At 40.3% G+C, this 24842-nt stretch overlaps 1 protein-coding gene across 4 annotated transcripts in view; it reads right to left on the bottom strand.

The window, feature by feature from the left end:
* The window catches only part of LOC106050938 (uncharacterized), a 68012-nt gene extending 43244 nt beyond the window's left edge, over nucleotides 1-24768 (bottom strand). For all 4 annotated transcript variants that reach the window (XM_056032715.1, XM_056032714.1, XM_056032717.1 and 1 more), the window contains exons 1-10: nucleotides 24584-24768; nucleotides 14381-14535; nucleotides 13700-13835; nucleotides 12899-13011; nucleotides 12060-12219; nucleotides 10574-10778; nucleotides 8658-8848; nucleotides 7271-7449; nucleotides 6977-7166; nucleotides 6383-6537 (exon numbers count right to left, since the gene is read on the bottom strand). In XM_056032715.1, the coding sequence (XP_055888690.1) occupies nucleotides 6383-6537; nucleotides 6977-7166; nucleotides 7271-7449; nucleotides 8658-8848; nucleotides 10574-10778; nucleotides 12060-12219; nucleotides 12899-13011; nucleotides 13700-13835; nucleotides 14381-14535; nucleotides 24584-24590 (1491 nt within the window). In that variant the 5' untranslated portion in view covers nucleotides 24591-24768. The remainder of the gene's footprint in view (nucleotides 1-6382; nucleotides 6538-6976; nucleotides 7167-7270; nucleotides 7450-8657; nucleotides 8849-10573; nucleotides 10779-12059; nucleotides 12220-12898; nucleotides 13012-13699; nucleotides 13836-14380; nucleotides 14536-24583) is intronic.
* Nucleotides 24769-24842: the final 74 nt, after the last annotated feature.

Raw genomic sequence — 24842 nt, 5'->3', positions numbered from 1 at the left:
AGTGTAAGTGCAAGTGTACGTGTAAGTGTAAGTGCAAGTACAAGTGTAAGTACAAGTGTAAGTGCAAGTGTACGTGTAAGTACAAGTGTAAGTGCAAGTGTAAGTGTAAGTGCAAGTACAAGTGTACATGCAAGTGTAAGTGCAAGTGTACGTGTAAGTGTAAGTGCAAGTGTACGTGTAAGTGTAAGTGCAAGTACAAGAGTACATGCAAGTGTAAGTGCAAGTGTATATGCAAGTGTAAGTGCAAGTGTACATGCAAGTGTACGTACAAGTGTACGTGTAAGTGTAAGTGCAAGTGTACGTGTAAGTGTAAGTGCAAGTGTACGTGTTGATTTGATTTGATTTGTTGATTTGAGGCACATCGGCACAATTTAGGCCATGTCGTGCCTGCAGTCCCTCAAGGACCACTCTCTCTCTAAACAACAAGGGCCAGATTCTATACAGTCATATAATTAAAATCAAGGTCTATTCACAGTTAAAATAGTAAAGGTAGTAAAAATTTAAATATTTGGTAAAAATCTAATGTAAATAGTGCATGTTCACAAATTCAGAAATCAGATCTTCGTAGATAGCCCCACTTCCCGAATAAAGCCCAGTACCTTCCCAGGGTCGACATTATTAAATAGTGTTTTTAGATTAGTGGCTCTAAAATATTTCGCCCTGACATCCTGGTATCTGGGGCAATCAACGAGGATATGTTCCACGGTGAGGCGAGAGTCACAGTACTCGCAAAGTGGGGGCTCCTCTCTCTTCAGTACAAAAGAGTGCGTGATGTAGGTGTGGCCAATCCTAAGTCTGGACATGGTTGTGCTACCACGCCTTGTCAGACCCTTAGATGTGGGCCGCCACTTGACATCCGCCACAATCTACCTGAGTTTACTGTGAGTCTCAGCCTCCCATCGGTTCTGCCACTCTCGATAGGTGGCAGAGGCAATACTTTGTCTCAGGTCCGAGTAGGGAATTTGGGTTCCTGACACCGCATGATTTAGGGCTCTCTTTGCTTCTCTGTCTGCGGCTTCGTTTCCCTCAATGCCAACATGGGAGGGGACCCAGATGAAGGTGACATCCCTACGGTCGGCTGTTATTAGGTCCAACAGCTTCAGGCTCTTATGTACCAATGGGATGTCAGTCTTCATCCGCCCCAAAGCTTGCAATGCAGATTTGGAGTCGGAGCAGATTATAAATTTACTCCTTTCTGATGCTTTTACGGCCATAAGTGCAAGCAATATTGCGTGCAATTCGGCCGTAAAGATGGAGCAGCCATCGGGGAGTCTACGGGAGATTGTTTTGTTCCGAAAGGAGCAGGCACACGCGACCTTTCCCTCCATTTTGGATCCGTCTGTGTAGATGGTGCCACAATCTCCGTAGCTCTCCTGCAGTTCCCTAAAGTGGACTTGTAGTATGCTTGGGTCTGTATGTTCTTTTTTGAAATTAAGGAGGGATAAATTTAATTTGGGTTTGTTCATTAGCCAAGGAGGATTCTGAGGGGTTTCTATTTTAGAGATTTGGTCAATGGGTGGGGTTAAATTTTGGATGGGTTCTCTCATTCGAAGGCCCAACGGCTGTATGACGTTAGGCCTTCGATTGTATAATTCTACCTCTGTGGGGTTAAATATGGAGTCAAAAGCAGGGTTCGTGGGGTTGGATTTTAGCTTGACTATATAATGCATTGCAAGCTTTTTCATTCTTATATCCATGGGGAGTTCTCCAGCCTCCACATGGAGACTTGGGATAGGTGATGTACGAAACGCGCCGAGACAGAGACGCAGGGCAGCATTTTGTATTGGTTCCAGTATTTTTAGGTACGACTTCCTTGCTGCTCCATATATTATGGATCCGTAGTCTAGCTTGGATCGAATTAGACTCCGATAGAGCAGCAGCAAGGTATCTCTGTCAGCTCCCCAGTCCGTATGGCTGAGTACTCTTAGTATGTTTAATGACTTTTGGCATTTCTTCTTAAGTTCCTTAATGTGGGGGAGAAAATTAAATTTGGAATCTAAGGTGAGGCCTAAAAATTTTGTAGTTTTCACGACAGGGATCTTCTTTTTGTGTATAAATAGTTCAGGGTCTGGGTGGAGTCCCCTTAGATTACAAAAATGCATACTAACTGTTTTGGAGTCTGAGAATTTGAAACCATTATAGTTTGCCCAACCCTGAATTTTGTTTAAACATAACTGTAATTTCCTTTCTAAGGTGTTCATGTTTTTCCCATAAGTAAGAATGACAAAGTCATCAACATACAAAGAGCACTCTATGCCAGGGGACAGCGCATTTATGATGCTATTTATTTTAATGTTGAACAGGGTGACTGACAGAATGCTGCCCTGGGGTACACCCATTTCCTGGTCATGAGTGTCAGAAGCGGAGTTGCCCACTCGAACCTGAAATTTTCGATCTTTCAGGAATTCCTCCACTAAACGGGGGAGGTGTCCCTTAAGCCCCATAAGCGCCAGGTCACGTAGAATGCCATGTTTCCAGGTTGTGTCATAGGCCTTTTCTATATCGAAGAATACAGCTACTAGATGTTCTCTTCTGAGTAATGCATTTCTAATATAAGCTTCCAGCCTTACCAGGTGGTCAGTTGTTGTCCGCCCCTGCCGGAATCCGTACTGGTAGTTTGAGATCACTTTATTCCTTTCCAGGTACCAGACCAGCCTACTGTTAATCATTCTTTCCATGGTTTTGCAGATGCAGCTTGTTAGTGCTATTGGTCGATAGTTAGCTGGGTCAGAGCCGTCTCTTCCCGGTTTAGGTATCGGTATAACTGTGGCTTTCCTCCAGCTCTTTGGGAAAGCGCCTGTTTGCCACACACAGTTATAGACCCCTAGTAGGACTGCCAATGAGGGTTAGGGAAGGTGCTTGAGGAACTGGTAATGGATTTCGTCTTCTCCAGGCGCTGTGTCATGTGACTTGTCCAGCGATTCCCTCAGTTCCTCAAGCGAGAACGGTTTGTTGTAGTCTTCATTGTTCTCTGACCTGAAATCAATGGGGTGTCTTTCCTCCCTGGTTTTGACTTTTTGGAACTCTGGCGTGTAGTGTGCAGTGGATGATTTTTCTGCTATTGAGGATGCAAGGCAGTCAGCTATTTCTCTGGGGGACGTGACAGTTCGTCCTTGGTTTTTCAAATGCCCTATTGCATTTGATTCTTTCCCTTTGATTCGCCTTACTGCCTTCCAAACCGCTCTAGCAGAAGTTTTGGCATCCAGACTGCCGACAAAACTTCTCCAGGAATTCCTTTTGGCTGACCGTATGGTTTGTCTAGCCTTTGCTCTAGCTATCCTGAATAGCTTTAGGTTTTCCTGGGAAGGATTCTTTATAAATGCAGCCAGTCGTTTTTTCCTATCACCAATAGCACTTTTGCAAGCTGTATCAAACCATGGTTTGCTAGGCCGTTTTGGATTTGCAGAGGTTAGGGGTACAACTTTCCTGGCTATACTTAGTAGCTTGCTAGCAAAGGTATCAGCTGGGTTCTGTTCATGGAGGATATTTTCTGTGATATCCTCAGAGCATCTTTTTTGGAATTGTTCCCAATCGGCCTTATTCAGTTTCCACCGCTGAGGTCGTCCCAATGAAGGGAGATTGTTAGTAATGATGATTGGAAAGTGATCACTTCCCCGTAGATCATTGCTAACTGACCATTTAAAATCGTCCAGAAGTCCGGGGACGCATACAGTGAGGTCAATGCATGTGAATGATCCAGTTCCTGGGTGCAAGTAGGTCGGTGATGCATCATTAAGTATGCATAAATCATGTTGGAGGAAGATATCCTCCAGCATACGACCTCTTGTGTCGGTATTGTTGGATCCCCACATGGTGTTATGGGCATTGAAATCCCCAAGGATTAAATAAGGCCGGGGGAGTTGTTTCAATAGGTCCTCCATGTCTGTTCGGTTTAATGGAGCGCCTGGTGGTAGATACAGGCTGCAGCAAGTGATAACCTTGTGAAGGGTTATCCTAGCTGCTACGGCCTGTAGTGTGGTCTGTAGTTCTACCCTCTCATGGGGGATGCTATCCTTCACAAGGATACAGACTCCACCTGATGCTCTCTCTGCATCCTCAACATTCTTGGTGTAAGCACGGTAGCTTCGGAAGCTGATGCAGTCTTTCAGAAATGTTTCCTGTAAGCAGACAGCTACAGGAGTCTCAGAGTCCATCAGTAGCTGCATTTCCTCGTAATTGGCCTTGAGGCCTCTACAATTCCACTGTACAATTCTGGAATCCATGGCTTATTCTAGCTGACCTACTTGGAGCTATTTGGCCTTGGGAGGCCCCCGGAGGGGTTTCCCTTTATTCCAGTGACCTTGGTATTTTTATTCTTGGGTTTGGATGGAGAGGAGGACAACCCCCTTTTGGGGGAAGTCTTTCTCTCTGGAGAGGGGAGATTCCTCTGGTTAGAGCGGAGGTTATTTCCTCCTCTCTCACCTCGGGCATCCTCTCCGCTTTGATTTCTCCCCTTAGGGAGTTGTTCAACCTCTAACTCGGTAGAGGTTGGGGTGTCTGGCTGGGTTCTCTGAGGAGAACCTGTGTCAGACATGATGTCTCCGGGTTCTCCCGGAGTATTGGTTTTGACATGCTGCTCAGTCTCCATGCTCTCATCAGCGAGCACAGAGAACCTGTTCTTTAGCATGACAACAGGGCTTTCTTGTTTCTTCAGAGGTGTGTTCTTTGGCGGTGTTTTCTTCTGAGTTGGGGGAGGAGGAGGGGGTGGTGGGGTCAATGTGTCCGTCTGTGTGGCTATGGATCTTCCTTTCTTAGCAACAGCCTGGGCGTAGGTCTTTGTCAAGCCGAATTGGCCCTTGGGTAGGGCCAGTACAGCCGATTTCGCCTGGCTAAAGGTACATCCGTTTCTTGCCTTGTACTCCTGCACGGCAACCTCCTGTTTCCACACAGGGCAGTCCTTGGAGTAGGCTGAGTGGCCAGCTTGACAGTTTGGGCATTTGAACTGGGCTGTGCAGCCCTTGTCCTCATGACCCTCTCCAGCACATCTGGCACACACAGTGTTCCTCTTGCAGACTGCCGCGCCGTGTCCATAACCCTGGCACTTGAAGCACCTCATGGGGTTAGGTATGTAGGGCCTCACTGGAACTCGTAGGTATCCTGCCTTCACATACTCTGGCGGTGTCCTAGTTCCGAATGTGAGGATAATAGTGGCGGTTTTGACCTCCTCACCCTCCCTGCGCCTGGTAATGCGCCGGGCATGGGTGACTCCTTCAATGCCCTCCACTATTTCCTTCTCGGAACATTCCAGTAGGTCCCTAGAGCTGATTACACCTCTGCTGGTGTTCAGACTCTTGTGTGGCATGACTTCCACTTGGAGATCACAGAGTCTTCTGCATCTTAAAAGCCCATCAGAGTGTGTCTTGCTGTCTACTTCTACAAGGAGTTCCATTGTTTTGTGTAGCTTAGACACACTCTTGGGCTCTCCCACTACTGACTTGAGTCCCTTATAGATAATAAAAGGGCTCAACTTGGTCAGGCTTTTTCCCTCCTCTGTGCATCTAACCACCAGAAATGATGGCCAGGTGGCACAGCTTTTTGGGACCTCCTCTTTTTTATCGTCAATTCGACGTTTCTTGCCCAGACATAGGTCTGGGGCAAGTAGTTTTGTGTGTGTTTTTTGGTCCATATATATTTTGGTTAATTCGGCACCTGTGCTCCCCACCCGCCATCGAGTCCAACAAGGGGACGGGCCATTCGGATGTCCAGAATGAGCCCGCCAGGGCTACACAGGTGCTATACTCAGTCAGCTGCTACATCGGACATGTGTCCGATACAGCAGCTCCCTGATTGACCCTCCAGCCACCGCCCTCCAGCATAGGTCGACGACCTATGCTGGTAGCTCGGCATGACCAGCCGGTTGACCCAGAGCGGGCCATCTGGGTCTCAGGTCTAGGGGAACTTGGAGCCAAAGTATTGTGTTGTTGTGGTTTATCCTCAGATAGCCACCACTCAAACACCAGGATCTCTTTATCCCCCCTTACCCGTCGCAGTCCACGGCAAACGGACTGGTCTAGGACGTAGTGAGAATTTAAAGTTAAGGAGACAGTGTGATGATCAATGAAGGCAGACTTAGGAAAAGAGGAGGCAGACACAATGATAGAAAAGAAGTAGGGCACTTTTGAGCTCCAAAAGTGCTAAGGAAAGAGGAGCGCAGTTTAACCAAGTGTACGTGTAAGTGCAAGTATAAGTGTAAGTGCAAGTGCAAGTGTACATGCAGTTGTAAGTGCAAATGTAAGTGCAAGTGTAGGTGTAAGTGCAAGTGTACGTGTAAGTGCAAGTGTAAGTGTAAGTGTAATTGCAAGTGCAAGTGTAAGTGCAAGTGTAAGTGTATGTGCAAGTGTAAGTACAAGTGTAAGTGCAAGTGTATAGTGGCCAGACCTACCTTCACCACAGCGTTCATCATGACCTTTGTGCCAGACCCAAACTTGGTCATTTCGAAAACTCCCGGAGGCCCGTTCCACACGAGTGTTTTGGCCCTTAAAATGACCTCAGAGAAGAGTTGGTTACTTTTCTCTCCGACATCCAATCCCATCATACCTTAGTCAGGAAATAGTAAAAGTAAATGTTAAAATATCATTATTTCTTTTCATTAATATAACACGACATTTGACAAACCTAGATATCCCCAGATATGTCCCATCCCGTTGCGGACTTTGAATGATTTAATAATGATTGATGGGACATTCTAGGCATTTATTATGTCTGAAACTTAGAATGGCTTGTGTCCATGTCTCGTGGAGAGTCGGAACAAACAAGTACATTACTTATAGTTGGATGCCTCCATGTTACCCAGAGACAGCATGCGATGAATCAAAGAAAATATTTCGAAACTAGTTATGAGTCTAGTCACGACTTCAATGGATCAAGGAGCCATTACTCCTGTACTTAAACACTGCTTGAAATTTCGGTCAGCAGAACATAATTTTGTTCAAAATTTAAATTATGAAAACCTAGTTAGTGCTATCGTTACACTGACCTTCAGGTATCCCATCCTCTACAGTACAAGTTTCAGTGTTGACATCTTCAGCTAGTTGGTCAGCTGCTAGGAAATCCACAGGAAAGTGAATCGCTACATTGTTGTTCTTGGCCTTTTCCATGATATTACTCACTATCCCTGCGCCATGCTCATCAAACAGGGAATTCCCGATAGACATGTTTTGTATGACCTTGGAGATAAGACAAGCTGTACAACTAACAGTGTCCTACGTGTCAATAAAAACATGTCACTAAAAGATAATTTGTTCTTTCGTTATCTAAGACCATAGCACACCTTCAAAAACGTGAAAGCCATTCCTCCAGCGATGATCATCTCATCCACCAGGTTTAAAAGATTTTCAATTAACAGAATCTTATCGGATACTTTGGCACCACCGAGAATAGCAAGTAGAGGTCTTTTCGGATTTTCCAAGACGTTAGCGAAGCTATGAACTTCTTGCTTCATCAGAAAACCTGAACAAGAGAAACAGCACACTGAGGGTAAGCTATTGAGCCTATGAAGAGAACTCCAATGACACGAGACGGATCATACAAATATTTGATAACTATGACTTAAACTTTACCTAAAACACATTAAGAAAATGTAAAGTTTACTTAGCACTGTCGAGGTAATGTAAAGTTTACCTAGAGTACGTTAAGGTAATGTAAAGTTTACCTACAGCACAATGAGGTAATGTAAAGTTTACCTACAGCACACCGAGGTAATGTAAAGTTTACCTACAGCACACCGAGGTAATTTAAAGTTTACCTAGAGTACGTTAAGGTAATGTAAAGTTTACCTAGAGTATGTTAAGGCAATGTAAAGTTTACCTACAGCACACCGAGGTAATGTAAAGTTTACCTACAGCACACCGAGGTAATTTAAAGTTTACCTAGAGTACGTTAAGGTAATGTAAAGTTTACCTAGAGTACGTTAAGTTAATGAAAAGTTTACCTAGAGTACGTTAAGTTAATGTAAAGTTTACCTAGAGTACGTTAAGTTAATGTAAAGTTTACCTAGAGGAAGAAGAGGTAATGTAAAGTTTACCTAGAGCAAGAAGAGGTAATGTAAAGTTTACCTAGAGCACGTTAAGGTAATGTAAAGTTTACCTAGAGCACGTTAAGGTAATGTAAAGTTTACCTAGAGTACGTTTAACGTTAAGGTAATGTAAAGTTTACCTAGAGCACGTTAAGGTAATGTAAAGTTTACCTAGAGCACGTAGAGGTAATGTAAAGTTTACCTAGAGCACGTTAAGGTAATGTAAAGTTTACCTAGAGCACGTTAAGGTAATGTAAAGTTTACCTAGAGCACGTTAAGGTAATGTAAAGTTTACCTAGAGCACGTTAAGGTAATGTAAAGTTTACCTAGAGCACGTAGAGGTAATGTAAAGTTTACCTAGAGCACGTTAAGGTAATGTAAAGTTTACCTAGAGCACGTAGAGGTAATGTAAAGTTTACCTAGAGCACGTAGAGGTAATGTAAAGTTTACCTAGAGCACGTTAAGGTAATGTAAAGTTTACCTAGAGTACGTTTAACGTTAAGGTAATGTAAAGTTTACCTAGAGCACGTAGAGGTAATGTAAAGTTTACCTAGAGCACGTAGAGGTAATGTAAAGTTTACCTAGAGCACGTTAAGGTAATGTAAAGTTTACCTAGAGCACGTTAAGGTAATGTAAAGTTTACCTAGAGCACGTAGAGGTAATGTACAACCAACCACGGAGCTGTGTGCCCGATGAGCTGTGCCAAAGGCATCGTTGACAAAGACATCCCCAAGGCTGCTCAGTGACTTACGGAAAGCTTCAACATCTTCAGGTTTAGCTTGGATCTTATTTCCAGATTCATCAAGACCTTGACCTTCTTCTTCAATGTGGAACCTAAAAGTGACGTGTGTTGAAATGTCGATGGTATAAAGACTACACACTTCAAGAGAAAACAAACACTATTCAGAAAAGATGTCTGATCAGTGGGATAAGTACTCCAAGGTTCGCATAACCAACAAGATGTTCATTATCTTAGAAACGATTGGTAAAACCAAATTCAATTCTTTCTTATTGTCAACTTCATTACTATAAACAACATTTGTGGTGTGCATCCTTAAAGCTTGGTGTCATGCATTTATAATGTATATATCCCTAGTATCACTTTATGGCAGCATTTGGAGACATTTTAGAAATTTAGTCTACAAACGTTTATGAGTCTACAGGATCTAGTCAGGAGTCCAAAGAATTCATCTAGGATACATAAGACGTCTTCAAAAGTTATTCAGGAGTAAATAAGAGTCAACAAAAGTCATTCAAGAGTCTACATAAGTCATTTAGGAATCTACAGGAATCATAAAGGCATCTTCAGAAGTTATTCAAGCGTAAACAAACAATAGTCTAAAAAACTAACTAAAAATTGTAGAACAAATCAGTTTTTTAACTTTATTTTAAACTATTTTGTTTTTACACTTCAAAGCATGTATCGCCATTTCGCAAAATGCCGGCCAGTTCGCGATATCGGCCGATTTCCGGCTTTGGTTGTAAAGTGTATAACAATAATAGATTTTAAAGTTCTATACAAGATATTTAGAATAATGGGAACAGGATATTCTAAGCACTATCTCTGTTAGGGTCGGCCCTACATATTGCGGGGCCCTATGCGAAACAGATTGCGAGGGGCCCAGTCTGGGTAGGGATAAGGATAATAAGTGAAAATTAAGATTTTTTTTGTTAGAAAATAAATTCGTCTTTGCATTTTATTCATACTTTACTTAGTACAAAATCCCGGTCACATTAACTTTACAAGCCATCTACAATAGATGGAAATTTTACAACAAAAAGACGATAAACATTCATATCTGCCTTTTAGATTTACTATCGGTCGACTAGCAAAATATCACTTAGATTTTTTTAAAGAGATCGAGATAGATTTAGATCTATATTTACATGCCAAAGAATATTACAGTAAATTAAGTAATAGAACTTCCTGTTTTGTTTAAAATTCGCCCTATTATTTTTATTAAATGAAAACTGACAATGCCGTTTTTTTTAATCGCGAGTAGGATTGACGTTTTCCAAATTGAACGACACCGCAAAATGACAATTTTTCTATTTTTTTAGGACATTGTTATGAGTTTTAAGGATATTTTAACAGTGAGATTTTCATGACTTTTTCGTATAATTTGCGATTTCAGGTGGCTGAGCGATAAAGCGATTGGCTTCCGAACTGGTTTCCGGGGTTCGAATCCTGCTGAAGACTGGGATTTTTAATTTCAGGATCTTCGGGCGCCTCTGAATCCACCCAGCTCTATTAGTAAAGGCGGTTAGTCATCGTGCTGGCCAAATGACACCCTCGTTAACCGTAGTCCACAGAAACAGATGACCTTTACATCATCTGCCCTATAGACCACAAGGTCTGAAAGGGGAGCTTTCTTTTTTTCCAGGAAAATCAAGAGGCCGCGGGAACCCTGTGATATAAGTTAAAACAATTTAATAATAAAATAAATTGTAATAATTGCAGTGCCCTAAGGCCGGCCCAGAAACTCTGTAATCAATGACTTATGCTGTACAAAAATGTGATTATCAGATAACTCAAGCAGAGTTCCTCCAAGCACAGACCTAAGGTTCTCTAGAAGGATAATACTTCCTTGGCGTGGCTCTCTACAGGCTGCTTCAACCTCAGGACCAACACAGTCTTCTAGGAATGTAACTGGCTTCTTCAAAAGTTTGTGTAGCTCTACGGCTACAGGTTTCAGTGAAAACTCTGCAACTTTCTGACCGTCTGGTCTGCCCAAGTGACTCATTAATATTATACACCTAGCCCCTGAAATGTAGCAATTATCGGTTGATTAAAAAAGTAACAATGAATCGTGATACATCCAATAAATCTGATCAATTAAAAGGTCACAAAATGTGCAATACTGCTAAAAAAATATACGATAGTTATGGAGACATAATACACTAAAATAAAGAGCAAGTTTAATGTAATTAATTATAATGCTATACTACTATGTATAGACTGACATTGGACTGACACAAGAGGCAACGCTTCATCTAAACTGTTGCGCCGTCTAGAAACCATCATAAAAAGGGCATCAAAAATTACACTCACAACATTCCCACATTTAAAGGAACTTTTTGAACAAAAGTGTCTAAGAAAAATCGAAAAAAAGACAACGACCACCCGCTTTATCAGAACTACGTCAGGTCGTCGCGAAGTGGGCGACTGCTGTCAATCAAAACAAGAACAGAGCGGTACAAAAACCCGTTCGTACCTTACTCGGTATGACTATATCAACGCCACTCGTTGATCGGGAAACATTAAAGAAAAGGACTAAGATGCCTGTGTGTAGTCGCTGAATGAACTTTTTATGTTGTGACTGTTGTATTTATGTGTATGTGTCTGCTGTGTTGTCTTTATATGAAAAAAAGAGTCCTTTTAATCACAACCAATTTCCATAAGGATGAATAAAGCAGTCTCAGTCTTAGTCTAAAACACTTATAAGAACAGACATTATATTAATATAGAATATAAATGAAACTAAACAAAATTACGATCTTTCTCTATTTATATTTATTGTCCAGAAACTACTTTCTTTCTCTCCCTCCCTCCCTCTCTCTCTCTCTCTCTCTCTCACACACACACACACACACGCACAGACACACTAATCACACTAATATTAGACTTTAAAAGTTTAACACAGGCCAAAAGTTTGATAAATAAAAGATTTCCATTGTAATTTCAGATTCCTTTTATTTCTGCTTACAAAAAAAATAGAATACTCTCATAAGTCAGTCTAGACATAGACAGCATTGATTCATTGCCTTTTTTGGCCCGCTCACTGACTCTTAGAGATACCAATAGGCGATAACAATGTTGCTATGACACAATGTTATGTCGTGCAGATCACAACCTGTACACCTGAAAAGTAAAACAACATCCGCCAATTGTGTTCCTTTTTTAAAATTTTCAATCTTATAATATAAGAAACATAGCGCCCCTTCCTGTTGCCCACGCTCTCCCACTTCTGCCATTACCAGTGACGTCTGTGGACTAAAGTAAGTGACCAGTGACGTCTGTGGACTAAAGTAAGTTAATGCTGACCTTTCTTCCTGATGTACTTTATGGTGGGCAGCGTGGCTTTGATTCTCTGATTGTTGGTGATCACGCCATCTTTCATTGGTACATTGTAGTCCACACGCATCAGTACTCGCTTACCTGACAACTGGCACTGGTCGAGGCAAAGTTTATCGGACATGCTCACCTGGTCAAGACATTAAACTATTACAATTTCTTTAGCAGCTAAATATTGATATCAATGACGAGTCTGACATGAGACTGACACTGGACTTTCACCAGACTGACACAATTTTACTTCTGAACTGACAATGAAATGACACCAAACTAATATAAAACTGACAATAAACTTTTATACAAGACTGACAGATGAGACATGACTGACACTGGACTGACACAGGACTGACAATAGACTGACACTGGACTGACACATGACTGACACAAGATTGAAAATAGAATGACAATGGCCTGACACTAGTCAGACATTTAAAGAAATGTTTCCTGAACATAAACTGATTTTTGTTTTTGATAATTTAAGAAAGAATTAATAAAGGCGTTTAGTTAGCTAATTGATCTATTAATTAATGGTGTAGTATATTAAATACATGAAATCATTACTGTATGTTCTTTTGAATGAAATCCGAGAAATAGATATAATCCTAGAATGGCTGCACCAAACCTTAACCAGCTGAGAAAACCAAATGAGTCATGAGTTCAAGGACTAGATTAACACTTGGACACGGGCAAGATGAAATTATCTTCATTTCTGAAAGCAACATCTGTAATTGATAAAAAAAACACAAACGAAGAAAAAAAAAAACAGAAATTTAACAACAACGACAAGAACTAAAAATAATAAATAATACTGCTTGTTTTTGTTTCTTTTCTTCCAGAGGTGGAGATGGATCAGACAGATTGTCTTCAGCAGACGTGACCAGTTCAGTTTCATCTTCGCTGACTCCCGTTACTTCTGTTACTTCTGTAAATGAGAGCGCCTCATCGTGTCACAACAAAGTATTTAGAAGCAAGAGTCAGCAGACGTGTACATTCAGCAGAACACCAGACGTATGACGTAAGAAGAGAGGACAGGAACGTTTAACTTTAAAATTATGAAAATGATTATTTTGGATTCACTCCAGTATGGGATCTTTCCACTAACATATATCTTATAACTTACACGTAGATTTTTCATTGTACACTTGCGGGAGTTGCGGGATATGACCCGCGGACCTTAGTTTGGGTATTACTATTCTAGTGGATGGATTTAAAGCTATGTGAAACATGACGAATGTTTCCTACACATTTTTTGTTAAAATTTTGCCACGAAAATGAAAATTGAGTGTGAATACGGATTTACCCGATTTGTTCTTTAGTAGAGATACTTTTGTTTTATATTGTTAGGGCTCTCTGGTTGTGGAAGAGACGCTCAACATACACCACGGTCTCCGCCAGGATCTAAGGAGCATTTATCAAGATTGGTCGAACGGTTTTGATTTTCATTCGGGACATACATGTATACATACATACACCTTACATTCAATTATATATATTAGATATGTTAAGCTTCTCTTGAGTTTCTTACATCTGTAGATTTAGTTATAAATTCATGACTAATTGAGTATTGAACTGGTAGCGCCTGAGATAAATCTTGTAAACTAACGACACACCTTTTTCTTCCTCCGCTTCTTTATCAGCAGCGTTTTCGTTGGCATCATCTTTTCTTTTGTTCTGAGTCTCAGAGTGTGAGACCAATTGTCGTCTGCTACTGGAACAGCGTTGGCTCTCCCTATAGGTCTGCAGTGTCTAATGAATAAACACAGTTCTCAATGGGAAACATAAACACGCCAGTATATGTCATTAGAATACACTATAACTATGTGCACATTCTACTGTAATAGTCTACAAAGTGTAAGAACACAGTGTGTTATAGTTTACAAAGTGTAAGAACACAGTGTGTTATAGTGTACAAAGTGTAAGAACACAGTGTGTTATAGTCTACAAAGTGTAAGAACACAGTGTGTTATAGTTTACAAAGTGTAAGAACACAGTGTGTTATAGTCTACAAAGTGTAAGAACACAGTGTGTTATAGTTTACAAAGTGTAAGAACACAGTGTGTTATAATCTACAAAGTGTAAGAACACAGTGGGTTATAATCTACAAAGTGTAAGAACACAGTGTGTTATGGTCTACAAAATCTATGAACACAAAGTGTTATATTCTACAAAGTGTAAGAACACATTGGGTTAAAGTCTGGAAAGTGTAAGAACACAGTGTTTATGGTCTACAAAATGTATGAACACAAAATGTTATAGTCTACAAAGTATAAGAACACAGTGGGTTACTTTACCGACAGGTCAGCATCGTCAAACTCTTCTGTCGAGTAGCGGTCATAGTGAGTATCCTCTTCCCTTTCATCGTCGCCATCGTCAGCAGTAGCTCTCTCATCATCTATCTCTGACTCTTCGTTCTCAAATGTGTCATTGTAGCTGAGCTGGTCAGAAGCTGAAATGAAATGGTGCTGACATTGTGGTATATGTTTCAATTATCTTTAGATCTATGTATTTGTACAATCTCTTTCATAAATACGCTCTTGGGAAGTTGGAATAAGGACTGTCAAATTAAGAAGCCACGCTGCGTGTTTAATAAAGCTTAAGGGACCGTGGTTTCTGACGAAACACGAGTAAAAGAAGAAAAATATACTTCTGTAACATTTTAAGAGGTACAACAATAAACATGACAAATTCTGATAGGATTTATACAAAACAAGATTACAAAGAGAGTTTGTGTTACACAAACTCAGAGGCGGCCCCCGTCGAAGTCGGATCCCTGTCGGATCTGCATATTCGCAAATAATATTCAAGAAGTGATTTAATTTTGATGTAAAATGTTTTACATGTTTAGGATGTTCCTTCAGAGTTGAAGATAATTACTTCCTAGTCCAAACCTCCCGCAGGACGACGGGGGATGGGAGCGGGCAGGGTTTGAACCCTGGACCATCCATAAATCTGAACGACAGTCTAGCGCGAAAACCGCACGACCAGGCAGCCATCCGATGGTCAAAAGTAATAATGTTTCAAAGATTCATTTGCCGTAAATTTAAATTTAAATTAAATTAAAAAATAGTAGATTAGTTTTAGTATATTAAAACATTACAATATTGATCAAAACGTTTGGAAATGAAAATCTACACTTTTTTTTTACACTTTAAGTTTAGAAATTGAAATTCTACATCTTAATCTAGTCTATTTTAGTCTAAACAAATTCTAGATATAGACTCTAAAATAATTTTAATTAGAATATAAATCCAGATCTAGATATACTGTAATAAAAATCTAGATCTAGTTTAAAAAATCTAGATTCGATCTAAATCAAGATATCATTCCTTTTTTAAACGCGAGTCACATAACGAGGCTTAATAAACATTACTATACCGAGTTCTTTTTTTCATTTCATTTGAAGAATTAATTCCATATAACGTCAGAGGAAAAAAAAATCACACTACGTCACACGGCCTAGCTAGACTAAAAATCGCCTTCATCGATACGAGCCATTTATCCGAGTGTTCATTGACTTTGGTGCACCGAGTGCGTTCTTTAAGCATTTCATTTAAAGAATTCATTCCATATGACGTCAAAGGAAAAAAAAACACTACGTCACACGGCCTAGCTAGAATAAAAATCGCCTTCATCATTACGAGCCATTTATCGAGTGTTCATAGACATTGGTGCACCGAGTGCGTTCTTTTAACATTTCTTTTAAAGAATTCATTCCATATGACGTCAAAGGAAAAAAAAACACTACGTCACACGGCCTAGCTAGAATAAAAATCGCCTTCATCATTACGAGCCATTTATCGAGTGTTTCTAGACATTGGTGCACCGAGTGCGTTCTTTTAACATTTCTTTTAAAGAATTCATTCCATATGACGTCAAAGGAAAAAAAAAACACTACGTCACACGGCCTAGCTAGACTAAAAATCGCCTTCATCGATACGAGCCATTTATCCGAGTGTTCATTGACTTTGGTGCACCGAGTGCGTTCTTTAAGCATTTCTTTTAAAGAATTCATTCCATATGACGTCAAAGGAAAAAAAAACACTACGTCACACGGCTTAGTTAGACTAAATATGTTTTTATTAATACAAGCAATTTTTCGAGGGTTAATAGACATTGGTGCACCAAGTGCGTTCTTTTAACATTACATTTAAAGAGTCCATTCATATGACGTCAAAGAAAAAAAATTCCATTACCTCACAATAGGCTTGTACCGGTACCATAAAAAAATGTCTTTATTTACACGGGATATTTAACGAGGGTTCATAGACATTGGTGCACTGAGTTCTAATAGAATTTATTTAAAAAGGATCAAAGCCGCATTGTTTTTGCGTTTTGTCTGTCAGTCGGTCTGTCCATCATCTTGATATAAAAAAAAACAACAACTAAAAGTTATTAAAAATTGATTAACCTTTATTCTACGTTTCAAAACATCGCAATAATTTTTAGGTATGAACACAATTGAAAAGTTTATATAATAGATTGTTCCGGATGTTTGTATAAATAGTAAAAGAAAAAGAGAATTTCAGATAAATGAAATACCGTTAATTAAATTTTTTGGATGGTCTCGTATAAAAATTAGATGTACTACAGCCATGTGGAGAGATTTTCATACCTTACTTTGGTGTTTGGATTCTGTTTTCTTTAAAAATCGGAACATAATATTAACGATAATTAGATTTTTTAATGTTTTAGGTAGAAAGTTAAATGTACTGTAAGAGAGTAGTGAGTTAAAATATTTTTCATAAAAATTCGTAAAAACATTATTTCGTAAATGAGAAGATTATTTGTTTATTAATTAGAAGAGGGAGTTCAAACAATTATTTGGCGTTAGTAGATTTTAAAATAAATTCGGAAATTTCTGGCGACGATTTATAAGAAACAAAATCCGGAACTTTCTTTATCGATTACAAAACTTCTATGTTATGTTTTAGCAAAAAAATTAAATGTCTAAAAAGTAATTTTCAGTAATCAATTCTAGTAAATTACTTTTTTTTAAAGCCCTGAACAACCTATTGTCGATATTTTTAAAATTTGTTTAAAGATGAAAATACGGAACAATTTGATATTGATAACCAAATTATAGTGACGCATTGTCAAATAATATAAGTATAATATTAGTAAATTATGCGATTTCAAACAATCATTAGGCATAATTCATGTTTTATAAAACAATATCCGGAACATTTTTACACTTAATGAAATATAAGTCAGTATAGAGATTTCGATTTAGCATTAATATGCTATATACATAAAAAACGGAACAACATATTATTGATTATGTGTTTTTTCAACGTTTAAGCATGGAAATTGAATGTAATATAAATTAGAAGAGCAAACAAACATTTGTTGGTGTGACAGGTGGGGAAATGTGATGTGTGTTTGGCGCGTTTTATGTCTAGGGGATGATTATTTTTAAAGCTATCACACACCAACCTATCAGCATATGAAACGGGAGCAGACACGCAACGAGACAAAGCAATGAAAGATAGATACAAAAGTTAAAAATGAAGAATATTTATTTACATAAATATACATATAAGAATAAAAAGGGGGAGGGTTTGCATCTACCTCTAGTATATTCTATGTTTAATCATCACTCTTGCACCTAATAAGAGAGTATGTCACTTTGTCCTCTGACTTAGCTGGTTGTCCTGTTGATGTCGCAGCTGGCTGTGTCCTGGCTTGAGGTTCTGCAGCTGGAGGTGGCGCTCTAGCGGATAGAGGGACGCCGGTGATATAGTTCTTGTGGAGTCTCAATCCCCAAAATCTAATATCTGTAGTGGGCACAGTAGGGCGGGTGGCCAGCTACCGTGGGCACAAGGTTACTGCGGGCAGAGCTGATCTGCCGTGGGCAGCGTAGTTGACAGGATATGTCCAGTGAGTTGCAGAGGGTTGGCGTAGCTATGACGTCTCGCACAGACCTGAGTCTATAGGGACGTCGCACCTAATAGCTTGACAGGTGGGCTGTCGAATAGGCGGGCAATGCCGATAGCGCCAAGTGGTAGAGTTGAGTAGATCTCAGTAGGCAAAGGCAGTGTTGAATAGCACTAAGCACAGATGCAGGTTAATAGATCGTTGATCCAATGAATAAATAGGCAGGTAAAGAGGCAATAGGCAGACACCTGAGGGAGGCTGCGGATAAATAAAGACAAGTTAGGACATGTCTCTCATACATCTTATCGATGCCCTCGACTGAGGTGCATTCGTCAGATTGGTGAAATTGCTTTAGAGCACAAAGGGGAGATGATGACAAATGGGATTTGGAAAATAGATGGCTGATAGTAGCAATATAAAATGTACATAAAAGGGAAAGTAATAATATAAAAATATACATAGAAAGGGGAAATAATAATCTCAAAGAAACAACACAGGTGGATAGAGAAAGAAGGGGGGGGGGAATGGGCGGTGGTCAGCGACCCAGATGGTTTGTTTACATATGAACGTGGGTCGAGAACAATGAAGCGTGCTTGAATGGAGAGGGTGTCCCTTCAAGCGGCGCAACTCTTCTTAGAGTAAAATGAGTACAGGGGAGACAATTCACTACAGGGGAGATAACTCGTATCTCTTTTCTAGACGCAGTATTAGTGCGCTAGTAAAATTATCACGGTTGTCAGCCGAGATAAAGGAAATAGACTAAGATGTACAAATATATACATGGTTGCATCAACGATCAATTGAGCAACGTAGCATTAATAGATTAATGCAATACATAAATAAATACATAGGACATGTTTATGTTTTCTACTTACGCCAGTGAGAAATACACAATGCACTAATTAAATATAAATGAACTAGGCAAAATACACATGATAAAATCCAATGGAAATATACACAAAGTAATTAAGATGGAACTTGTGATTAAGTTCGGCTTACCACCAGGTATTCCTCTAGGAGTGAGAATAAATGATATAGTCCAGACTCGATAACTCAGCTCGAATGAGAATGAAGGAGAGTCTGATTTGAGTTGGTTTACTTTATATAAGCCTGGAAAGTGCGGGCGGACACAGGAAATGCCCTAGGCTAAGATTTATCTTACACGTGGGTGGATTTGACTCGAGGTGGGAGCCGCACCTTGGAATATCACGCGGTGTGTTGACCAGGGTAATCTCTTAGATCAAAGAGAGACGTGAGAGAAGGGGGGGGGGGAGAAGGATTAGCTTGCATTCAAACCAAGGTGGTGTCAACCGCGACCGTCCTTCAGACATCCGGCGGGCAAGACAAAAGAGATTGTGTGTTTACCTTTCCCCGATCAAGGGCAGATAAATGAAAGGACGCGCTTTAGCTATCTCCAATGTGGTCAACTAAGTCTAGCCTGGAGCGGAAAAGGTGGTGCGGGTGGAGATTTTAGGGGTAGGATGGGGAAATAATTAAAATAAAATAAATAAATAATGAAAAATAATAATTAATGCTGTGATAAATTTGAGTGACTCTGACAGCGAGTTTTTGACTTGTCACAGTTGGGGTTGATTAGTTTTGCACAAAAAAATCCGGAACAATCAATTTTTAGATACTTAAAACTATTGAGATGTTACGGGAGGAAAATTAAAGTGTAAGTCAGATTTTCAATAGCTTTTAGAGTTCTAGTTTTTTTTAATCTAATCGTGACGGACAGACCGACCAACAGACAAAACGCACAAAAATAATCTTCTTTTATTTGGATGGGGGCACTAAAGAAAAAATAAATAAAATCTGATTTTTTAAAAAAGTTTAAGGAATTGGTTTAGCACCTTGTCATGTAGCGACGTTACGCTACTGCACGAAAATCGCTGCATAAAAAGTGCATTAAAAAAATGTGCGTGATATTTACATACAAAATGCATTATTAGCCTTTATAAACAAACAGAAATGTTTTCTTTTAATTTTAGCAGCTAGTTGACCAGAAAAAACATCGTTAACTATTATTTTTATTTTTTGTAAACATTTTCTGTACATTTTTAAAATATATTTGACTTAGTGATACTGAAAATACACAAAAATTGTCCATCCTTGTTGGCATATTGTAACAACATTGCCTCCCTTACATTTACGTAATTGTTTTAGATTTGGTGTATTTTTATGAAAAAATCGCTTGCATAATTAATTTTATAAATGAAACGGTTTGCTTTTAGAAAACCAAAAGTAGCCGTTGCACCTAAACTTTTTAAGCCGCATTTAATAATGAAATAATATTTTTCATATCTCTTCTAGTTTTCGAGATCTGAGTGTGACAGACGGACAGACAAACTAGCTAGGCCGTATGACGTAGTGTTTTTTTTCCTCTGACGTTATATGGAATTAATTCTTCAAATGAAATGAAAAAAGAACTCGGTATAGTAATGTTTATTAAGCCTCGTTATGTGACTTGCGTTTAAAAAAGGAATGATATCTTGATTTAGATCTAATCTAGATTTTTTAAACTATATCTAGATTTTTATTACAGTATATCTAGATCTGGATTTATATTCTAATTTCTAGATCTAGTTTAGACTAAAATAGACTAGATTAAGATGTAGAATTTCAATTTCTAAACTTAAAGTGTAAAAAAAAAAGTGTTGATTTTCATTTCCAAACGTTTTGATCAATATTGTAATGTTTTAATATACTAAAACTAATCTACTATTTTTTATTTAATTTAAATTTAAATTTACGGCAAATGAATCTTTGAAACATTATTACTTTTGACCATCGGATGGCTGCCTGGTCGTGCGGTTTTCGCGCTGGACTGTCGTTCAGATTTATGGATGGTCCAGGGTTCAAACCCTTCCCGCTCCCATCCCCCGTCGTCTTTCGGGAGGTTTGGACAAGGATGTAATTATTTTCAACTCTGAAGGAACATCCGAAACTTGTAAAACATTTTACATCAAAATTAAATCACCTCTTGAATATTATTTGCGAATATGCAGATCCGACAGGGATCCGACTTCGACGGGGGCCGCCTCTGAGTTTGTGTAACAGAAACTCTCTTTGTAATCTTGTTTAATAACATGTTTATAATCCACCAAAACAAGAACTGGCTTTAGATGTCAGAGAAACAATAACTTTAGACACTATCATAGCTGGAGATCTTAATGCCCATTCACCTTCCTGGGGCTATGATGACACTGATCAGTCTGGTAAAAAAGTTCATGACCTGTGCAATTCTACTAACCTTTTTCTTTTGCAAAATAAACAGTCTCCTCCTACTCTTCTGCATGCTAGCAATGGTTCACTATCACGACCAGATCTTTCTTTAGTCTCTGCTAATTTGGAATCTGTCATAACTTATCAAGTACTAGGCGATATTGGTAGTGACCACCTTCCAATATTACTGACTGCCACTCTTTCTAAAATGAACACCAAGACCACTAAAGAACCACGAAAGTGGTGCTATAGTAAGGCTAATTGGAAAGGATACGAGACAGCTGTCGACAATGCCCTTGAAAAAATCCATGTAGAGTCTAGCTCTGTCGATCTTGTGTACCGTCAAATAACAACAGCTATCCTGGGGATGGCTAAAAAGTTTATTCCTCGAACTTACCCTTGTAAAAAATTCAAAAACTTTTGGACGGCTGAAATCAACAAACTTGTTATGGCTCGGAGAAGGGCATACAAAAGGTCCAAAAGAACCCAAACAATCAAACACTCAGGCAGAAATACAACAAACTTAGCCTACTAGTCAAAACGTCTGTTAACAGGGAAAAACGAGAACGTTGGACCAACACCTGTGCAAGGTTTAACCTAAGGGATAGCTCTAAGGCTTGGAGTCTTCTGAGAAATCTCGAAAATGTTGGGCGTACGAAAACAGCAACCCCATTATCTTCACCGAGTGGGGTAACCATTTCATCGTAAAAGAAAATTGCCATGTTGTTGAACAAATATTTTGCTAAGATCAACAAGGCTGCCAAGAAGTCCCCAATGTCCAAAGCCATTGATAAAGCTCGCAAAGCTGATGAAAAAAAGACCGAAAGGAACCACAGACCGAAAGTGCTGAGGGAACGATGAACTCCCCATTCTCGATAGGCGAACTTAATGCTGCCATAAGGAAATGCCAGCTTAAAAAGGCTCCCGGGCCGGATGGTATCACCCCCGAAATGCTTAAGCATGTAGGGGGGAAAGGAAGGGCCGTGCTCTTGGCATTCGTAAATAGAACCTGGGCAGATGGTCATCTGCCCAGGGCCTGGAAACGTGCCACAATTATTCCTATACTAAAAAAGGGAAAAGATGCTTCCAGGCTACAGGCCCATCTCACTCACATCTTGTGTGGGAAAGATGGCTGAAAAAATGGTAAATGAGCGTCTGGTCTGGTACCTTGAGAGTGCCCGTCTTATAGCTCCAGAACAGGCTGGTTTCAGGGCTGGAATGTCCGCTAAAGACCAAGTCAACATCTTTGTGCAGAGCGTAGCAGATGGATTCCAAAGGACCGAAAGCACATACGCAGTCTTCATTGACTTAAAACAGGCATATGATAAAGTATGGCGGCCTGGTTTGCTTCATAAGATAAGAGCCGTGGTGGTGCGGGGACGGATATATTACTGGATTAGAGACTTCCTACAAGAGCGTACAATAAGAACAAGGATGTACGGAGAAGTCTCAGGGGAAATGACCCTCGAGCACGACCTCCCCCAGGGCTCCGTCCTGTCATGCGCCCTTTTCACGGCCTTCATAAATGACCTACCGGCTCAGCTAAAATGCCAAAAGCTGCTATATGCTGATGATATTGTCCTTCGGAAATCCGGAAGGAGCGCAACCTCTATACAAAAAGTGCTATAAGAAGACCTCCATACGCTCTGCTCATACACACAAAAATAAAATGGAGGCTAGAAATAAACACCTCCAAGACGGTCTATTCTCTGTTCACGCTCGGGACTGGCATTCTCGGGCAACCTTTCCAGCTCTCCCTCAACGGAGTCGCTCTCAGCATGGAAAAGCTACCCAAGTACCTTGGTGTAACTTTAGATCGCAAACTAAAAATGTGTGAGCACATCCAGGATGTTGTTAGAAAGGCCTCAGGGAAACTTTGCATTGTGCGGAAGCTGGCATCCCCGAAGTGGCGAGCCCGAGCAGACATGCTCCGATCCCTGTATTTAGGAGCAGTCCGATCACAGATAGACTACAGCCTACCTGTGCAAATTTATGGCTCTAGGACTGCTCTTGAACAACTTGATAAAATACAGTCCCAAGCACTAAGATTTGTCTGTGGAACCTTTAGGACAAGTACAGTAAATGCGGCTGAAATAATGGCTAATATAGGTCCACTAACCCTTAGGAGGGAAAGGTCAGTACTGACCTGCTATGAGCGGTATAAAAGGCTGGATGAATACCTCCCAGCTAGAAAACTAGTGGATGGTTGGAGATGCAGAAGACGTATCCAGATGCAGTCTTTTATGCATCATGCCACTAGACTATCTGATTAAGCTGGCCTCTCCACCAACCGACAAAACATTCAACGCTTTCATCCCCTTCCCCCTTGGTGTCGCCCAACAACCCCAGACATACGCTTGAAATTAGTAGACCCTAATGCCACTAAGCAAAGCCGTTCATCTAACGACCTTCAAATCCTAGCTCTGGAGACCATTAATACCTTCAAGCCCAGTGCTATTTTTGCATACACTGATGGGTCGGCATTAATAGATTCTGGAAGAGCAGGCTATGGAGCCTACATCGACTTTCTTGGCTCTTACACAGTCAAAATCTTTGGACCATGTGGTAGTGTTTGCAGTTTTGATGCGGAGACCATGGCAGTCTGTGAAGCCTTAAAGGTCATTGACTCTCAACTCGGCGAGGGACATTTGAGGGCAACACAGATTGTTGTGGTCACTGACTCAAAATCTGTACTACTGGCTTTGCAAAGCCCCGGACCATGGCCCTCCAATATCAACACTGTCATCATGGCTTCACATAACATCAAACAACGCTATGGCACCGCTGTAATAATGCAGCCCTCACCAGGGAGGGCAAATTCCACCCACTGATCAGGCTGTAAGCTTTCATCAAGCCCTGGCTATAATACAAAAAACAGAAATGGAAAAGTGGTTTGAGTGCTGGGACAAGTCCCAAAAAGCCCGTGGAGTCTGGGAGCGCATGAGGCGCCCTGACCGCACTTCCCCGTGGTGGAGGCTGTCCAGGCCTGAGCAAGCTAGTATAGCACAGTGCAGGACAGGCCACTGTCCACTGTTGGCTTATATTTCTCGCGGCTATGGCCGAATTTTGATTCAAGGTGCCCCCGCTGCGGGGAAGAAGAGGAAACCGTGCCTCATATTCTGTTTGACTGCCCCAGACTTGCTGATCTCCGTCTCGACAGGTCTGGGAAACCCAAAATTCTCGACCTGTATGGCGACATTTATGCACTACACAAGACAGCAGGGTTTCTCTCAAGGGCTTTTGCAAGAGAGGATTTGAGCCTCTCAAGCCCTCACTCAAATGGAGTTTGATGATGATGATGAATAACATTACTTAATCTTCAAATACTAATATCATCTACTGAGATCTACTCCTCTAGACTGGTCGATTAGTGTTTAACGCCCCACTGCACCAACCTGACATTTCCTCCTGTTTCCTGCATTCCTCATCAAACGCTCACTTGCAGACAGATGTCAATTCACAAGCCCGCCTAATGACTGAATGGGACGAAACAGGACTTGATCAGTAAGTGATTGAGACGAAATCTAGATCTACATTGTTTGGTAGAAAAATGGTGGTCCTTGTAAGTAGAACTTCCGCTATCGTCATTTCCTTTTGAAATTTTGACGTCATCAAACTTTGATGAGGAACTTTTTAGAACTGATAATTGCTCTA

Source organism: Biomphalaria glabrata, chromosome 6, assembly GCF_947242115.1.
Source record: "Biomphalaria glabrata chromosome 6, xgBioGlab47.1, whole genome shotgun sequence".
Classification (NCBI taxonomy): Eukaryota; Metazoa; Mollusca; class Gastropoda; family Planorbidae; genus Biomphalaria; species Biomphalaria glabrata.
The sequence above is the reverse complement of the archived record's forward strand: the minus strand, read 5'-3'. Positions and strand labels throughout refer to the sequence as shown.